Raw genomic sequence first — 18,688 nt, forward strand, 5'->3', positions numbered from 1 at the left:
GGCCCAGGGCCTGGAGTATACCAATGACTCTTTGTTGAATGTATGGATGAATGAATGCACTGCCATGTGACCTTGAGGCCGGCATTAAGAGCATGGGCTCTGGAGCCAGACAGTCTTTGAATCGAACCTTACCCCCCACCACTTACAGGGGCTCGATCTTGGGCCACCTCTCCAAGCCTTGGTTTTCCCTGGGAAACATGGAGGTGATAATCGTACCTAGCTCACAGGGGGCTGTGAGAATCCAGCGGGGTAGCACAGGCAAGATCCTGCGCTCGGGCCTGTCCAGAGCCACTCTCGATGTTCAGCAGCTCTGCCTGTTGTTATCATAACGTCTCCTCTGTGGGCTCCGCGTCTCCCCTGTCAATACCCTCATTCGGCTGAGCACGCTACAGTGTGCAGCACATCTTCACGTCAGTCAACTCATTGGATCCTCATAGGTTGTTGCTACGAGGCGGCTGAAACAGGGACAGTGAATCCATCTGCAAAGGGGGAAGCTGAGGTCTAGCCTGACGGAGCTGGTGCTCCTGGCTTCTTGCCCCAAGGGTCGAGCCCATGATCCCACCAGATCTACTACCGTGACAGCGAAAGACCCGTGGCTTCCCTGGGAGACATCTTCCTCCCCAGGCGGCCCCCAAGAAGGGGGTCTACAGCTCAACAGTCCCCCTCAACCAGTCCTCACCAGGTGCCTGCTCTGTGCCCAGCCTATGTTGGGCATTGATGGTACAGAGAGAAAGCAGATCTGGTCCTTGCCCTTGAGCCACTCACAGGGGAGGCAGAGGTGGGCACTGGCATCCCTGGCACCAAGTGATGGACTCGGCAGCTGGGGAAGGGGATGCAGGGGCCTGCCAGCCCCCGGAGGATGATCACTGGTGTGGAGGGAAGGACGCATTAGGGGAACGACTCCCAGTGTCTAGCCAGACCGAGAGGGGAGTCAAGGGCATTCCAGGCAGAAGTCGCTGTGTGAGCAAAGGCCTAGAGGCAAGAAACACGAGCGGGCAGCGGTGGCGTGGGTGGCGACCGTCTCAGCAACGGGCCCAATCCCTCCCAACCTATGGCTGCTGCCTTCAAACCCTGGCACAGAGAAACAGCTTTCCCCTGCATCCCCGCGAGGCCTCTGAAGCCTTAGATTTCCTGTGCGTGGGCGGCAGATGAGTTGTGGCGGCCAAGAGCCTTGGGGAAGAGAGGTTCGGAGGGGGGTGTGTGTGTGTTGGGAGGGTTTGCAGACAGATGAGGGGGCCGCTGGGCAGGGGCTCTATCTTGCTGGGTCCCCGAAGGGCAAGCTGGAGCCTGGATTCCGGGAGGGGGCCCAGGGTCATATCCTGACCTGCGGAGACAGGAAACCGGCCTGGTGTCTCAGCAGTTCCCGTCAGGCCGACTACACTGATCTGCTGTCCTCCTAACAAACCCCAGACAGCCAGAGCTGAAGCGGCCGCTGATTCACCCCACTTCTGGGCAAACTCGGGGAACTGACGCTGCCTTGCCCACCCCCAGGCACACGACTCACGGGGCTCTGGCACCGACTCTTTCCTGGGGAGACGGGCAGACAAGGCTGCTCAGGCAGAGGGAGGGCAGGGGGCCCACGGGTTCCCCCAGACCATCCTGGGAGGCTGTGAAGGGCTGTGGAAGGCAGTGCCGCCCTCAGACCTGGGCAAGGGGTCCTTGCCTGGCACCCACAATTCGCAGCCCCTCTCTGGCCCTTGTCCAGTTGCATCTCCCCTGCCCTGGGTGGGGAATCTGCCGAAGGGGCCTGCGTCCCTACCCTGGGAACCCAGGACTCCAGAATTCCCTGCCCAAATGCGCTGGGCCTCCTCCCAGGGTAGGATGGGGCTCTTTCTTGCCCTTTCCTCTAGAAGGGGCACTGCACGGCTGGGGTCAGCTCCCTTAGACCTGAAGGCTGGGTGAGGTGACTAAGGGTGGACACTGATGGTGCAGAGAGAAAGCAGACCTGGCCCCTGCCCTGGAGCCACTCCTGGGGGAGGCAGAGGTGGGCGTCAGCAGCCCTGGTACTGAGTGATGGACTCAGCAATGGGGGGCACAGGGGGCTGGGAGGAGTGAGCATGGCAGAGCTTGGGCATCCAGGCTGGTTTTCCACACGTGTCCATGTGAAGAGAAGCAAGGTGGGCTGGGGCCAGGGGCTGTCATATATGTTCTTGTGCCAGGCCTTGCAGATATTAGGGGCAAGCTTGGTGGAGGGGCATGGGCTGGGGATCAGAGAGACTGGACAGGGATTGCATCTGCTCTCTCAGTGCTGTATCCCCAGTGTTCAGCTCAGGGTCAGTCCGGGTACTGGATGGATGGATGGATGGATGGATGGACAGATGGGTCGGTGGGTGAATAACGGAAGGAAGGGGAAATATACGTGTGTATAAGCATTTGCCTATTGCCCATCCCCAAGAGGTTAGTGGTGTCGCTGACAGTTTGAGGGTGTTACTCTTGTTCTCTGCCAAGCTCCTGGATGACAGGCTTGTGCCTTCTTTCCTGTCCCCCTTTGACAGCATGGAAGCCCCAGGCTGGGCCCAGTGCTGGTCTCTCAGACAAATGAACTGGGGATGTGGGGAGAACACGGGCTGACCAGGGACCCTCAGCTGGGGAGAGGAGCATGCCTCTCCTGGGTGTTCTGGAAGCCCACCCTGTAGCTACCTGGCTGGAGACCATGACCCCCAGATGCCAGGAGGAGCCCCAGGAGGCCAGATGGAACGTCACTGAGCCCAGCTCCTCCCTGCACAGATGGGGAGACTGAGGCCCAGAGAGGGGAAGCTGCAGGGTGGCGTGGCTGAAGTAGGTCCCAATTCCAGCTAACTACTGCCCAGCTCTAACGCCAGCCTCCTCAGCCCCCAAACCATGGCACTCCTCTGGATGTGCGGGCAGGGAGAGAACCGGCGGTAGTGAAAGCCAATCTAGCAATACTACCATGGGCACTGGACAACCCGCTTTGCAGGCAGACTCTCACTGAATCCTCACAAGTCTATGAAGTGGGTATATTGTTCAGCCCATTTTCCAGATCAGGAAGCCGAGGTCCAGAGAGAGGAAGTAACTGCCCAGGGTCACAGCGAATGACTGAGCCTGGGTTTGAATTCAGGTCAGTCTGGCTTTGACCCCCTTCACCCGTTACCCTGCCTGCATGTGCCGTCTGAGTCTGTTGGGGTGGATAGAGGACGGCTGGCTCCAATCTGGCCGGCTCCAGTCTGGCCCTCAGAGTTGGGGGGGGGGGTGCTGCAGGCAGCCCCGAGGCTCCACTCCTAGAAGAATTGCTGGAAGCGACTTTCTATAAGTGGCTACTAGCACTCAGGACCTCCTCACCGAAATCTCCCCTTCCCGCCACTGACTGCTGGGCCAACAATGGCATCTGTGGGACACGGGCACAAAAATAGAAACATGGTCTCCTGCCCACTGGCTCAGGGAGGGGGCCGGGGCGGGCCCAGGCCGGCCCAGGTTGCAGAGCTGGGGGAGAGGGCTTGGCTGGCCTGCCCGCCTCGGCTGGGCTCCCAGAATTCCCAGGATGACATTGGGAAGACTGGGAGCTTGGGGTGGGGGGCAAGGCAGGCCCCTTTCTTTGCCTTTGGGCTCCAGGCTGGGAGGGAAGAGGGAAGAGGGAAGTCAGCGTGTGAGTTACCACGCTGATGAGTCAGGGCCATGAGATGGAAATGTTTGCTGTGGAAACCCTGACTGGGTTTTTCTGGTAACCAGCTGGCCTTCGGCTCGGCCCAAGGGCTCAGAGACCCCAGGGAGCCCAGCCAGCCGAGTTTCCACATGACTCACTTGCTGTGTGGCCCTGGCCCCTGCCTGCCCCTCTTTGGGCCTCAGCCCCCACCCCCTTCCCAGCCCCCAACTCTACAGGGAGGGACTTGGTGAAAACTGAATTGGGGGATTGTGCCCTGGGAGCACAGCCAGATGTCATGACAAACGTCACCAAGCTCCAGTCTCCTAACCCCCTCACCCTCAGCATGACCCGACCCTGACCTCTACTTCTCTTTTTTAACTTCCTTTGTCCCGAGCCCCACCTGGTTTTGGTTCCCAACCCTGTCTTACTCCCATTTCACAGATGGGGAAACTGAGGCACAGAGAAACTGGGACAGTTACAGAGCAGAGCAGGAACGGATGTTCACAGGGCTCTTTCCTCCCAGCTCAGGGGCTGCGCTCCCAGTCGCTCTGTCACCTGCAACACTCTCGGCCTGCGGGTGCCCACCCAAGGGCAGAGGAGGGATCTCCTCATCTGCAGCAGCCGTGGCACCTCCAAACCATGGGGCCCATCTATTCACCATGTATGGGCCTCAAGGTCTACTCCTCTGTGGGAGGACAGACAGACGGGGCTGGACAGTGATGCACTGTGGGGCAGTCTGGGGAGCGGCAGGATTGAGAGGAAGAACACAGTCCAGGTGAGCTATCCAGGGGTCCAGGCACCCACTCTGGCACCAGGCTGAGGTGCACGGGGCGCCTGACTTCATCACTCACCTTGGCATGTGACCTCCCTGTCCCCGATGGCTGCATCTGTGAAATGGGAGAGTACCTGACCCTGCTTCATGAGAGCATGCGCAACTTTCACAGCACAGGACCGGGCACAGATTAGGTGGAACCACGTGAAATTACTGATATTTTGGTTGTTGTTTCTTTAAAAGCTTTATCGTGAAAACATTTGCCTGTTTAAAGTGTACAGTTGAGTGGTTTTTATCAAATACACAGAGTTGTGCAATCATATTCGATTGTTCAAGCTAATGATACACAGGCAACTAAGGTAAGGAAGCTGGGGTGGGTGCCTTCTTGATGGTTCAGGCAGGTCAGCAGTGCCCAGGCCTTTCCTGACACTGCGGAGGTGGATCTTCCTTCACTCCGGTTAATTTCAAGTACTGATCAAAATCCTGGAACAAAATGTCAGTTCTGACCTTTAGATTGGTGTTTCATATTTTACCAGAATATGATATTAAATCCAGTATTTAATTCTTCAAGTGTTTAGAATGCATAATATTTTTAAAAATTGATGAAACAAGATATTTCAAAATCCAAAAGTTATAGACCCATTAGAAAACATAAATTAATCAAAAATGTGAACTTATACAAACATAAGTTTGAGATACATCGTTCTACTATAAATTAGTATAAAAGTGATTATTCAAAAAATAGGCAACATAAATAGGTCACTAAAATGAAAAAAATTATTTATGAAACATTGAAAATGAAACATTATTTGCTTTTCTGTTGTTGTTTCAAAGAGCAAACTTACAAAGAGTGATTATGGTGTCATTTTTAGGTAACGGAAATATTTCTGGCAGATTTTTCCAGCAGCTGAAACACTCTCTGGCTCTGTGACATCAGTTGGGGAAATGGCCCAGAGATAATTAGAAGTTAAATCTAAAAACTTTCCACTGATGTCTTCATCTTGAAATATCTGTCTCCTTTTTGATAAGTTTGAGGAGATTTGGGGAGGGTCAGCTTTTTGTCTTTTGGAGAGACTGCCAGCTTTTGAGAGCCTCTGGAGTTTGTGTTTCAGTCAAGTGTTTCCATCTGTCTTTGTCCTCGTGAGGACGGGGCTTCTGAGACCTATACCTGTCTCAGTTTCAGGAGTCACCTGTTCATACTCCGTTGGTTCAGAGAGTCTTTGAGCAGAGCAGGGGTTCTTCTTTCGATAGAAGCTTTGCCTTGTGGATTGCTGTGTTCTTTTTCTTCTTGAGAATAAGGAGGTATAGAAAAACGTGATGGGACAGGATAGCAGTTGAGAGTAGAGGCCTGCCCAGGTCCAGATCTTAGCTCCATACTTACTTGCTGTGTGATGATGGGCAAATGACTTCACCTCTTTGTGCCCCACTTCCTCCTCTGTGAGTGAGAATAACTATGGTACCTACCTCTTCGGGTTGTCGTGGGGATTAAGTGTGAGTCAATGTGTAAAGCACTTAGAATAGTCCAAGCACTTAGTAAGCACTATATAAGTGTGAGGTATTAATTATTGTTGTTGTCGTTGTTATGAAAGCATTCTAAATGCATACACCATGATCAATTAAAATTTTTAATGCAGTCGGTACCTCTCAAGACATAAATGATTTCAACTTACATTTCTTATAAAATATCAAAATAATGGTATTACTCAACAAAATATGAGTATTTAGTACTTTAAAATAGTAAAGCAAACAGGAATACTGCAAACTGGGGCGGGTTTGATGCCTCAACGCTGTTGCATAGGGACAGAGAAAGGGCGCAGGGTACTCTCTAAGTCACACAGGCGTTTGCAGGCCTGGTACACAGCAGGTGCTTTGTGGAAATAATAAACCTCAACGGACTACTGGATAAAGTTCAGGTTCGTTGCATTTACTTATTTATTTTCATGGAAAGGCATTTTATTTTATTTACTTTTTATTTATTTATTTATTTTTTGCGGTACGCGGGCCTCTCACTGTTGTGGCCTCTCCTGTTGCGGAGCACAGGCTCTGGACGCACAGGCTCAGCGGCCACGGCTCACGGGCCTAGCCGCTCCGTGGCATGTGGGATCTTCCTGGACTGGGGCACGAACCCGTGTCCCCTGCATCGGCAGGCGGACTCTCAACCACTGCGCCACCAGGGAAGCCCAAGGCATTTTATTTTAAATATAGCCGTGTGTACATGTCAATCCCAAACTCCCAATCTATCCCTCCCCGCTACCCTTAAAGAAACATCTCCTTGGATTTGCTGGGACTCATCTCCTTCATTTGTTCAGCAAATATTTTTTCTGGGTACCTCCTGAGGGCCAGGCACTGTGCTGGGCTCTGGGAGACAGGAGTGGACAAGCTGGGCAGGGAGAATGGAGTGGAAGCTTACAGTAAATGAGTCGTCACTACTGATCTGGTGGCACAGCCTGTGCAATCTGACTGGTCTCTGTATGTGTCTCTCCCCTGCCCCCGTTCCAGGAGGTGTCAGTGCTGGAGCTGACTCTGCAGACATCCAAGCACAACGGCACCCTGCCCCGAGAGGTGCTTCTGGTCCTCAGCACTAACAAGACCATCTTCCTGAAGTTGCAGGCTCCGGGAATCCCACTCCACCTGGCCTACGTGAGTGTGTTACCTCCAGCCCCAGCCTCAGGCACGGGCCTGCTGTCCACGTCTGTGGGCCAGGGTCCCCTACTTCTCGTTTTCATTCTGACATTATTCACCAGGGCCCTGCCTGGTGAATCCCATGGGGCCCTGACAGGGAGAACGCAAAGGGCAACAGAACCTGGGATAAAGAGCCCAAACCTGGAGGTGGGAATCAGGTTGATGTGCAACCCTGGCCAACTCCAATCCCCTCTCATAGCCTCAGTTTTCCCATATGTGCAATGGGAGAACTGAGGATAGTCCCATAAAATAACCTTGTCACTGTCTTTGAGAAAGTTACAAGACATAAATTTGAAAATATTTAAGTGCAGACGAAAAAGGCCAGGAAGAAACCTAACAATGATGGACTTCCCTGGCCGTCCAGTGGTTAAGACTCCACGCTTCCAATGCAGGGGGCACGGGTTTGATCCCTGGTCAGGGAACTAAGATTCTGCATGCTGCACGGAGTGGCCCCAAAACCAAAACCAAACAAAAGAAACCTAACAATGCATTATCGGTAGTTATGGGGAATTCCCTGGTGAAAAACAAAACAAGACAGTACTTATGGCTGGGGAGTGGGATTCGGAGAGATATGTTTTGTTCTTTAAACTTTGTTGAATTTGCAAGATTTGCTATAATTAGCATGGCCTAAGTTGGAGAAAAATTATTTTTAAAAAAATTCAGATAGTAAGTGTCAGACACATCCACCAGAGAGAGGAGGTCCACTGTCCGGGACCCACAGAAAGGAAGTTCAGGGCTGGAGGAGGTGGGGCGGACCACGGCACTGCCCCCTCCACATGGAAGGCCCTGGGAGGTGATCCCCAGATGCGAGCAGCTGTTGTTTACAGCCAGAGAAAGCAGAGGGGAGGGAGCCAGAGCCCGGGGGAGAGCAAAGATAACAAATGCGAGAGAGACACAGGAAGAAAAATGACAACGGAAAGAGGGCGGGCCTGTTGTGAGAGGAATAGACAGACTCTCAGAGAGACCACAGAGTTCCAGCAACGGGAGAGAGGAGCTGGGGACCTGAAGAGAGGCCCAGATCCAGGGCTGCCTGGGAGACGGGCCCAGACACGGAGAGAAGTTGAGGGGGTGCGGGACTGGCGGCAGGGGCAGCACAGAGGCAGACGGGGCTGGCCAGCCCGGACGGCCCTGGGAGGGAAGTTGCAAGCCTAACGAAAGCCAACCAGGAGGGCAGAGCCGACCGACCCCACGCGGCACATCCCTCGGCTCCCAGTGCGGGAAAGCGAGATCCTGCCACGGCTCCTCCTTCCTCTCGACTCTCCCCTTTCCCCTTCCCATTCCCGGACGCCCTGGCGGCCCAACCCCGGGATCTAGGCCCGGCGGCGGGGTTCCGGGTGACGCAGGGCCCGTGAAAAGCGCCCGCCCGCCGGGCCGGAAGGTCGCAGCAGCCGCCGGCTCCGACCTCCGCCAAGCCTTCCTTCCCCCCTCCCTCCCCCGCCCACGCTAAGAATACACGGCCGGGGGGCCGGGCCGGGGGCACCTCCGGAGCCGCGCGCGGCCTCGGCCCGCAATTTCCGGAGCCGGGCCCCCGCAGCCGGAGCCGGGACGCTGCTGGAGGGACAGAGAGCCTCACGGGGGCGCAGGCCTCTGTGCCAGACCCAGCGCCAGGAGACTGAGAAACGCCTTGCCCTTTAACCCCTATTACATCCCCATCTTACAGAGCTGACCCTGAGGGTCAGATGGGTAGAAGTCCCCCCACCCCCAGCCTCTCCAGCTCTAATCCACTGCCCCAGCCCTTCCATGCGGGCGGCCGCTGGGTCCTCACCCAGGTGCTCATCGCTTTGCCTCCCTGTTACAGTCCTGCTCCATTCCAGGTGGACCATTCTATGGTGTCTTGCCTCTTGCCACTGTCAGGCAGTCCCCCTTAGTATCTAGCCTGAAGCCCTTATGCTGCTGCTGCTTCAGCGCAGTGCCTCTGGCTTTGGAGACAGATGGAAAAGGACCTCTCTTGAGTCTGTGGCCCCAACAGCTTCCTCTGAACCCTTTGACTTCACCAGAGTACCTACACCAGGAAGTCTTTCCTATTTCCTTCCCCAGCCCAGCAGAGTCTCTCCTGAGGCGTGGGCAGTGGAGGCAGTGAGGTGCTGGAGCCACCCAGATTCTCATCCCTGCCCATCCAGGGGACGTGTCCTGCTCCTTTGTTTCTTATTAAATAATATGCTCTGTCTTCTGTGTTTCAAATGACTTGAGGCGTGACTAGTTTCTGGATGGTAAGATCCCCCAGAGCAGGGACCACCCCTGTTTGTCCTTCATTCATTCATGAATTCATCCATTTCTTCTCTCTTGCCTTCTCCCTTCCCACGTGCAGGGAGCACCTGCCGTGTGCCAGGCATCAGGGAGAAGCTGCCATGTCAGGATCCCAGTGCTGGGCCCAAGGCCCAGCACGAAGTTAGACAAATATTCCTCAGTGCCTACTACGTGTCAAGTCCCCTGCAGGGGTGGACGAGGCAGGCGTTGTCCCTCACAGACCTTAGATTGTGGGGGGAACAGACAGTGACCACAGATGTCGTTAAGTGTGGGCTGAATGAGGATGCCTATGGCGGGGTGTGAGGGTGATGTTTGCACAGGTGGAGGCACGTGGTTGTGTGTCCATCCAGCTCCTCAGGTGTAGAAAGGAGATGGGCAGATCCGGCTCTGGGGGAGCCCTCGTCAGGGGACTGTGAGCTAACTTCAGGTCCACCAGCCTCAGCACCCTCAGGCCTGGCCTCCTCTGCTCGGCCAAACCGCTGCCTCCTCAGATTAGCTCCTGACCTCCTGCATGGGACAGAGGGGACTCAGGCCCGGGAACAGCACCCTGAGCCTTCACGTATCTCCCCAGAACCCCAACCTGGTCATCTTCCAAGAGCCCACCAAGGTCAACACCACACAGCTGCCACCCTTCACTACCAAGGGTGAGCTCCTCAACTGGGCGGATACAAAGGGCCCCATCACCTCTGCTGCTGAGCTGAACAATCCCCAGAGCATCCTCCTCCGTCTGGACCAAGGTCAGCTTCCCCGACAGCCTCTCTGGGTTCAGGACTCGGCTCTGGAGGAATGTGAACTCCTCTGGCTCACTCCTCGGATGCGGACACCGAGGCACTGAGAGGGGATGTGATTTGCCCCAGGTCACACGTAGCAAGTCAGCGCGCTCTCAGGACAGCGGTTACCCCTTCACCAAATGTGAAATTGCTGCTCTTTGTGAGTTTCTTGAACTATAAAAGCAGCTCTTTCTTATTATTTGTTGTGCACCTACTAGGCAGCAAGCCCTATGCTAGGCATCTGGGGACTCTGTGCGGACAGACCCAGACCCTGCCCTCCTGGAGCCGGCCCTGTGGTGGGGAGATGATAATAAACATGTACACAAACAAATCCTATAATTTCAGGTCATGGTAAATTCTATAAGAAAGATAAAAGGGGGATGATGTGCTGGTGGTTGCAGGGCTGCATCCCTAGCATTATGCCATGAGTTCATACCTTAAATTAACCCTGTGTTGACAGATGAGGAAACAGAGGCCAGGGACTTCCCCTGGGTCCCTCTGCTGTAAGTGGTGGAGGGGTGATTCGAACCCCGGTCCTCCCGTGCCCCTCACTCTTTGCTCCTCCATCCTGCCTCCCCCACCGTTTCTGTGGCTGAGGGTGGGCCCCTGTATTAGATGCCAGGCTGCTCGAGGAGGAGACGTAACTGCGCTTGTCTCCGCAGCCCCGAGGTCACCGTCTTCCTGCAGTCTGGAACCCCACAAGGACATGGGCCACACACTCGAATGGAGCCCTAACGCCCAGGCCTCTGTCCGGGGCTGCCGCTTGGAAGGTGTGGCTGGCCACAAGGAGGCGCACATCCTGAGGGTCCTGCCGGGCCCAGAGGCCTGGTAAGGGTGCCCGCCCCACCCCCCAGCCCCACTCCTTATAAAGCCCCGCCTCTGGCCTGGTCAGAGTACTGTCACCCCCACCTATCTCGGGGCCCCGCGCATTTTCTCGTCCACCCCACGGACCCACGACCCACCAGGTTAAGAGCGCAGTCGCTGCCCACCCGACCCCAGGTCTTGCCCCTGCCCCGCAAGTCCAGGTCAAGCACCAACCCTCCACACCCCATCCCCTGCACCCGGCACTCCCGCCCGCTCTGATGCGGGGGTCTGTCTCCCCACAGGCCCCGGACAGTGACCGTGAAGGTGGAGCTGAGCTGTGCTTCGAGGGATCCCGACGCCGCCGTGCTCATCCTTCAGGGTCCACCCTACGTGTCCTGGCTCATCGACGCCAACCACAACATGCAGATCTGGGTGAGACCCCGTTCAGGTCTCCTCAAGGCTCCCCAAAGAAAGAAACCAAACTCCCTCCACCATCGCCCCAGCCCTGAGGCTTTATACGTGATGATCCTTCTGCCCCCAACCTCTCCTTCTGTGCACTATCTATTCTTCCTTCAGACCTTCACCTAGATGTTACCTCCTCCAGGAAGTCTTCCATGATCCCTTAGGGAGACCCCCTAACCCAGCCCACAGGGTCAGGAAAGTTTCCTGGAGAGATGAACTCCAAGCTGAGTTGAAAGACGAACAGGAACCAGTAGATGAGGGGAGGTGGCCCAGGCAGGGGAAACAGCAGGAGCGAAGGAGAGAGCAGGATCGAGGCCTGGCAGACCCTCACTGGCCTGCAGGTGCCCCCGCCAGGCTGTGTGCCCCCTGACTGTGTCTGTAGCTCCCTGCTCTGCCTCTCTCCCTGTCATTAGACCACTGGTGAATACTCCTTCAAGATCTTTCCGGAGAAGAACATCCCCGGCTTCCACCTCCCAAACACAACCCAAGGCCTGCTGGGGGAGGCCCGGAGGCTCAACGCCAGTGTAGTAGCGTCCTTTGTGGAGCTCCCTCTGGCCAGTGTCGTCTCTCTGAGGGCACCCAGCTGTGGTGAGCACCCGGATCCCTTCCTCGCCCCCCTCCCTTCCCTTGCCCTCTCCTTGGATCTGTAGCCACGCCCAGCTGCTGTGTGTGCTGGGCAAGTTGCCCCATTTTCCTCACCTGCCTCTCAGGGACACTGAGAGTACCTAGCTATAGAAGTGCTTAGTGCTTAAGAGCACAGCGAGCCCGCAGTGACTGTCTGCCGGCTGCCTCTGCTGCCCTGCAGGCAGTGGGCTGCAGCCCTCGCCCACACCGGTCCAGACCACCCCTCCCAAGGAGGGCTGCAACCAGGAGCTGCTCCTGTCCCTGATCCAGCCCAAGTGCTCCGACGACGTCATGACGCTGGTACTCAACAAAGATCTCATCTCGGTAAGGGAACTCCTGGCCTCCGGCCCAGCTGACATGGGCAACTGGTCCTTCCTCTAGCCCAAGAATCTTGGGGTCCTAATCCAGGCAGGGGGACAAATCATATCCCTCGGCAAGCGTCAGTTTTTCCACTTGTAAAATGGGGTTGATAATGGTCCCTACCGTGTGGTGAGAATTACATGAGGTCTGACGACCCATCCAGATGTGGAACAGTAAGTGCTCAATAAATAGATACTAGGTAGGCGTCATTATTAATCCTAAATGGAGGCTGAGCTGAGTGGCCACTTAGAATATCTATACAGTATGATCTCTGCCTAACTGAAGAACAAAGATGTTTATTATAAAAATAACACAGGCATTTTTAAATGTGGAAAAAATTAGAAGAAAATCTCAATCGCCCCATCCAAAGACAATGGCTACCAACAATTTGGTGGATTTCTTTCTGCAATGTTTTCTCTGTGTATTTCTTATACAGTGTAATCATATTGGATGCAATTGTCTGTTTCCTGCTATATTCATTTAATGTATTTTTAAAACTTTGACATATGTACTTAATAATATCACTTTTTGATTATTTTTTTAACATTGATTTATTTATTTGGCTGCGCCGGGTCTCAGTTGCGGCAGGCGGGCTCTTAGTTGTGGCATGTGGGATCTTTAGTTGAGGCTTGCATGCAGGATCTAGTTCCCTGACCGGGGACTGAACCCGGGCCCCTGGAATTGGGAGCATGGTCTATTAACCTCTGGGCCACCAGGGAAGCCCCAATAACATCACTTTAAAAGCACATCCAATCCCATGATATTGACATGCCATAATTAACTCCTCCCCCCTCGTTAGACATTTGGGTTGTTTCCAATTCTGTAATATTATAAATATGCAGAAAGTGTCATTGTGCATATGAAATTTTTCTTTAAATAGGATTATTTTCTTAGAATAGGTTTCCACATTAGTGAGATTTCTGGGTCAAAATGAGTGAACATTCTGGAAGTTTTGATACATGTTGCCAACCGGCTTTCCAATAGATGATTCCAATTTTCATTGCTGATTAACGAGAACACTTTGACTCTCTCTCTCCCAAAATTATTTTTTGTCTAAAAAACTTTTTGCTGATTTGAGAGCGGGAACACTGTGTTCTATTCTTTTTTTTTTTTTTTTTTTTCACGGTACGCAGGCCTCTCACTGTTGTGGCCTCTCCGGTTGCAGAGCACAGACTCTGGACGCGCAGGCTCAGCGGCCATGGCTCATGGGCCCAGCCGCTCCGCGGCATGTGGTATCCTCCCTGACCAGGGCACGAACCCGTGTCCCCTGCATCGGCAGGCAGACTCTCAACCACTGCGCCACCAGGGAAGCCCTCTGTTCTTGTTTGAATTCTACTTCTTTGATTAGTAGTGAGTTTGGGCTTGGCTTCGTGCGACTGATAATAACCAAAGTCTCTGTGTGCGTTGTAACTTAGTATTTTTCTTGATGATTTTTATTAGCTTTTTACATGAAGAAAGACATTTGTGGCCCTTTGTCCATCATTCTTATTGAAACAATCTCTCCCGGTTTGTTAGAGTTCTTTAAATTTGGGCCAGAGGGTTTTTTAATTTTTTGGACATTTGAAAATGTTGGGCCATCCTAGCTGGTCATCTTTTCCTTTGTGATTTTTTTTCTAGTTTTTCCGAGGCAGGAACTCTCTCTGCCAGAGCCTTGACAAGTCATGCATGTTCTCAGGGATTTTTAGAATGACGTTTAACTCTACATCCATGTGGAAGTCTTTTGGGGTGTGGGGTATTGGGGCCTAGGTGAAGCTCCACCTGTCTGCGGCCCATCTCCCCCTCCTCCCTTGCCTCTGCGTGGCCAGACAGATGTCTGGGAGGTGGAGGGACCAGCGATGGCTGGCATTACTGCTGTCCTGTCCCAAGAGGTCTGGATGCATACACTGTAATCCATCGATCTTTGAAACATTACACTCCAGTTAAAAAGAATGTTGTAGGTCTATAGTATAAACGCAGAAAGATGTCTGTGATTTATTGTTCAGTGAGAAAACCAAACTAAAGCATGAAGGACGGTATGATGCCATTTGTTAAAAATGGGAGAAAAAAAGGGACTTCCCTGGCGGTCCAGTGATTAAGATTCTGAGCTCCCACTGCAGGGGGAACTAAGATCCCGCATGCCGGGCAGCACGGCCAAAAAAAAAGGAAAGAAGAAACCAACAAAGCCACACAATTTCTCTGAGTATATATGTCTGTAGAGAAGGAAACACTCATGATGTCACAGATCTTATTGCTAAGTACAAAAGTGTTTGTCAAGTTAAGGAAAAGTAGTCTTAAATGGTGTGGGATGATGAAAACTAACAAAAATGGGGAAGGGACCCCTGGGGGGTGGTCAGTCCTTGGTGCTGGGGTGTGATTGACAGGCCCCCGGGAGCCCCGTGCCTCCTGACCGTTCCCCCCATCCCCCAACCCTGGCCCAGACTCTGAGGTGCACCATCACGAGCCTGACCTTCTGGGACTCCAGCTGCCAGGCTGAGGACAGAGATGACCAGCTTGTCTTGCGCAGCGGCTACTCCAGCTGTGGCATGATAGTGACAGAAAATGTGATCAGTAACGAGGTAAGAGCTGTGGTGGGAAAGGTATCAGGGCCGGCTTAATTGGTGCCCCCTGGATCTTCCAGGCTGAGGGGCGTTTGGGAGAGCGGGTGTGATGCTCAGTAGGAAGACAAGTTTAGCCATTGGTTGGCTCAGTCTCCCCATGCACAAAAATGGGCGCGTTGGGCGGGATACCCTCTGGGCTCCTTTCTGGCTCTGACCAGCTCCTTGGCTCTGTTCCTGCAGGTGATTGTCAACCTCCTGTCAAGCTCGTCACCACAGCAGGTGAGGGATGATCACCGTGCTAACCCATCTGGTCCCGGGGTCCATTCCTGGCCTGGGAGGGAGCAGGCCTCAGGAAACTCAGGCCCTGATCCTGGCAAGCCAATGTGTCTCCAGCGTGCCTCAGTCTCCCCTTCCGTGCAACGGGAGCAGTACTGTTTAGGGTTATGTTCTCAGCCTCTCAAGTCAGAGGGTTCATGCACATATCGGCTGTGCGGCCTTGGGCAAATCACATAAGCTTTCTGGGCCCAAAGGTCCTGTTAATAGTGGCATAGGAAAGGATCCCCATACGGGATGAGCCATCACTGAGAGGACGCATGAAAAGCACTTCACACGGGTCTCGTGCAGAGCAAGTTCTTGATAAATCTCAGTTTGGGGTGGGGGGTGGTTTAAGGTGGTGATGAAGGTCAGGCAACGACTCTGGACCATGACTCCTGCTCCCACCCCTTACCTCCCTGGCTGGGTGCCTCCCCGACTGACTGAGCCCCCCTCCCATCTCCCACAGAAAAAGGTGCAGTGCGTCAACATGGACAGCCTCTCCTTCCAGCTGGGCCTCTACCTCAGCCCGCACTTCCTCCAGGCCTCCAGCACCATCGAGCTGGGGCAGCAGGGCTTTGTGCAGGTACTGGACTTGACCTCTTAGGCGTTGCCAACGCCTGGGATTTCTCAGAACCTTTCTTTCCACCCAATGGAACTTGACTTCCCAGAGGGAGGAGGGAGCCCCCATGGTGCTTGGTGGAGGGGAGAGAGCACAGGCAGAGCTCAGACACTGGTTGGAATGTCCCCTCTTCTTCCTCATTTGCTCCAGGCAGGCCCACGACTGTCCTTCCACCGTCAAGGTTCTGGAGCGGGAACTCTAGAATGAGTCTAGCTTAGTTCATAAGAACAGGCAGGGCAGAGAGTTAAGAGTAACTGACCGTGCCTCGTGCCCCTTCCTACCCATGCAGGTGAGCGTGTCCCCATCGATCCCTGAGCTCACGATCCAGCTGGACAGCTGCCAGCTGAACTTGGGGCCTGACATGGAGATCGTGGAACTCATCCAGAGCCAGGCGGCCAAGAGCAGCTGTGTGAGCCTGCTGTCCCCGAGCCCTGGTGGCGACATGCGCTTCAGCTTCCTCCTCCGTGGCTACATGGTGCCCATGCCCACAACTGGCATCCTCAGCTGCACTGTAGCCCTGCGTCTCAGCACTTGGTCCCTGGTGAGTAGGGGCTGGGCTAAGCCCAGCTTCAAGGGTGGCTTCCGGGTCTGGAGTTTTCAGGAAGGGATGTGATAGACCATGAGGATGTGGGACCAGTGGGCGAAAGATACAGCCACAGGCAGGTGCGTGGCCTCTGGGTACCAGGGGCACTCTTTCTGCCACCCTACAGCCTTCTGATGGCTGTGTCTTGGACATTGGTAGGGTATGCAGCTGCAACCATTAGCTAGCTATCCATCCATCCATCCATCCATCCATCCCACCCAGTTATCTATCCATCTTCCCACTATCCCATCCAGTCATCCATTTATCAGTTGCTACTTCTCACCATCCCACCCAGTCATTCATCCACAGTCCTTCCATCAGCCCAGTCCCCCAGCCAGCCAGCCATACATCAATGTCTCTATGCTCCCACCCAGTCATACATCAATCTCTCCACCCAGGAATCCATCCGCCCACCCATCTATCCATGTAGTATGATCACCAGCGTAATCTCAACAAACAGGAGACCTCGGGGAAGAGGGTTAGTACAAAGGACACAACGTTCTGATTTTCTGCACTTACTGGTCACGTTTCACCCTCCAGTGGATACTGTTCTCAGACACTCAGCCCCAGACACACTCACACAGTCATCCCCAGGCCCTTGTACTCAGAAGGGTCTCCAGGATTAAAAGCCTCTCTGGTTGTATGAAGCTGGAGAAGCCCCTGAGGCTGCTCCTGAGTGGGCCTCTCCCCCAGCCACGGTGAGCCTGGGCCTCCGGGCTGACCTGGCTCCTCTCACCCAGGCATTCACAAGGGTGATGGACACAGTGCCCCCATAATCCTCACGGGAGCTGGGGCCCTCTCAGGAACTCACAAGAACCATTCCAGCAGCAGCCAGGGATCGTCTGGCCGACACCCTCCCACAGCACAGAACTCGGCACTTGCCCAAAGGCTGTCAGCCAGAAGGTGGTGGAGACGGGGCTCAGAGTCAAGGCCCCAGGGTGGGCTGTGACAGGCCAGGGCCACAGAGGCAGGGAGTAAGCCTGGAAGCTGCTGTCGAAGGCTGTGTCACACACTGTGTCCTCTTCCTCCCCAAGGACGTCCAGAGGACTGTCTCCACACGCCTGAACATTGTCAGCCCTGGCCTGCATGGTGAGTTCTAAGTTTCTCCAGGGTTCCAGGGGCTGAGGTCAGACTGGGGCACGATGGACGGCCCAGAGGGATGGGTCTAGGCACACAGCAGGGAGGACCCCAGAGAGTAGGGTCCACAGCTGCATCTTCCAGATGGAGAGCCTTTGTTCGTGACCACCCCGTGGGCCCGGGTTCCAGGCCTTTGGTTCTTCTTGATCCCCAAGGTTGCTGGCTGACCTTGCTGGGGGGCGGGGGATGGGGCCTCCTAGGATGAGACTTGGGGCAGCACTGACCTCACCTTCCTTAAGGCCCCTACTGTGGAGGGTACGCCTCAGCCCTCAGCCCAGCTCCCTCCAGCCTGGGCAGAAGAGTCCCTGACACTGAAGGCAGAGGTGGGAGAGGCATCTGCCTCTTTGCCATCCCACCTGGGTCTGGATGGAGCCCCCACACCCAGCCTGCAACCAACAGGGCAGGCTAATGACCCCATTGCAGGGATGGGAACTCAGAGGCCTAAGGGGAGGCTGCCTGGCCCATAGTCACACAGGAATCGGGAGTGTGGAAAGAGTGAAGGTTGGGAAAACCCAAGAGCAGAGCTGAAGAGCCCTCAGAGGTGCTCCGGCTTATCCCTACCATGGTATAGGGCTCAGAGAGGGGCAGGCACTGACTTAAGGGCACACAGCGGGACTCTGGACTCTCCGGCCCCACTCACACTTTGCTCAGATTATACCATGCATCCTCCCTAAAAATGCATCTCTACCAGCCTTGGGAGGCAGAGGCCTGGCCCAAAGGCCTGGCTGGGCCCTCTGGGTGGATGGTCATAGCAACCACGGCTTAGTGTCAGGCATGGGTGTGATGAACCCATTTGCTAGGTGAGGAAACTGGGGTTCAGAGAAGTCAGGGTCAGTAGCTGAGCTGAGACTGGCAGCGAAGCCTGTGCTCCTGGCCAGCACAACAGGGTAGGGGGGCAGGGAGGGGGCGGCAGTGCTGACCACAGCTGTCCTGCCCTTGGTTGCGCAGACAAAGGCCTCGTCCTGCCCGCTGTGCTGGGCATCACCTTTGGCGCCTTCCTCATCGGGGCCCTGCTCACCGCCGCGCTCTGGTACATCTACTTGCACACGCGTGAGTATCCCAGGCCCCCACGATGAGTGCTCAGGACCCCTCCACCACCACCTGGGGGAGCCCGGCGAAGCCTCTGGGGGAGTGGGGAGCCCTGGCCGGGGCCCTGACCTCCGCCCCTGCCCCCA

At 54.8% G+C, this 18,688-nt stretch overlaps 1 protein-coding gene across 1 annotated transcript in view; it reads left to right on the forward strand.

The window, feature by feature from the left end:
- The window catches only part of ENG (endoglin), a 29,672-nt gene that overhangs the window by 10,201 nt on the left and 783 nt on the right, over nucleotides 1-18,688 (forward strand). Inside the window, exons 3-14 of the mRNA XM_082842034.1 lie at nucleotides 6,873-7,013; nucleotides 9,874-10,039; nucleotides 10,735-10,900; nucleotides 11,179-11,308; nucleotides 11,752-11,926; nucleotides 12,144-12,286; nucleotides 14,740-14,877; nucleotides 15,100-15,138; nucleotides 15,641-15,757; nucleotides 16,083-16,334; nucleotides 17,411-17,465; nucleotides 18,462-18,563. Coding sequence (XP_082698160.1) covers nucleotides 6,873-7,013; nucleotides 9,874-10,039; nucleotides 10,735-10,900; nucleotides 11,179-11,308; nucleotides 11,752-11,926; nucleotides 12,144-12,286; nucleotides 14,740-14,877; nucleotides 15,100-15,138; nucleotides 15,641-15,757; nucleotides 16,083-16,334; nucleotides 17,411-17,465; nucleotides 18,462-18,563 — 1,624 coding nt within the window. The remainder of the gene's footprint in view (nucleotides 1-6,872; nucleotides 7,014-9,873; nucleotides 10,040-10,734; nucleotides 10,901-11,178; nucleotides 11,309-11,751; nucleotides 11,927-12,143; nucleotides 12,287-14,739; nucleotides 14,878-15,099; nucleotides 15,139-15,640; nucleotides 15,758-16,082; nucleotides 16,335-17,410; nucleotides 17,466-18,461; nucleotides 18,564-18,688) is intronic.

The sequence above is a fragment of the Leucopleurus acutus genome (assembly GCF_964270905.1).
Source record: "Leucopleurus acutus genome assembly, chromosome: 7".
Classification (NCBI taxonomy): Eukaryota; Metazoa; Chordata; class Mammalia; order Artiodactyla; family Delphinidae; genus Leucopleurus; species Leucopleurus acutus.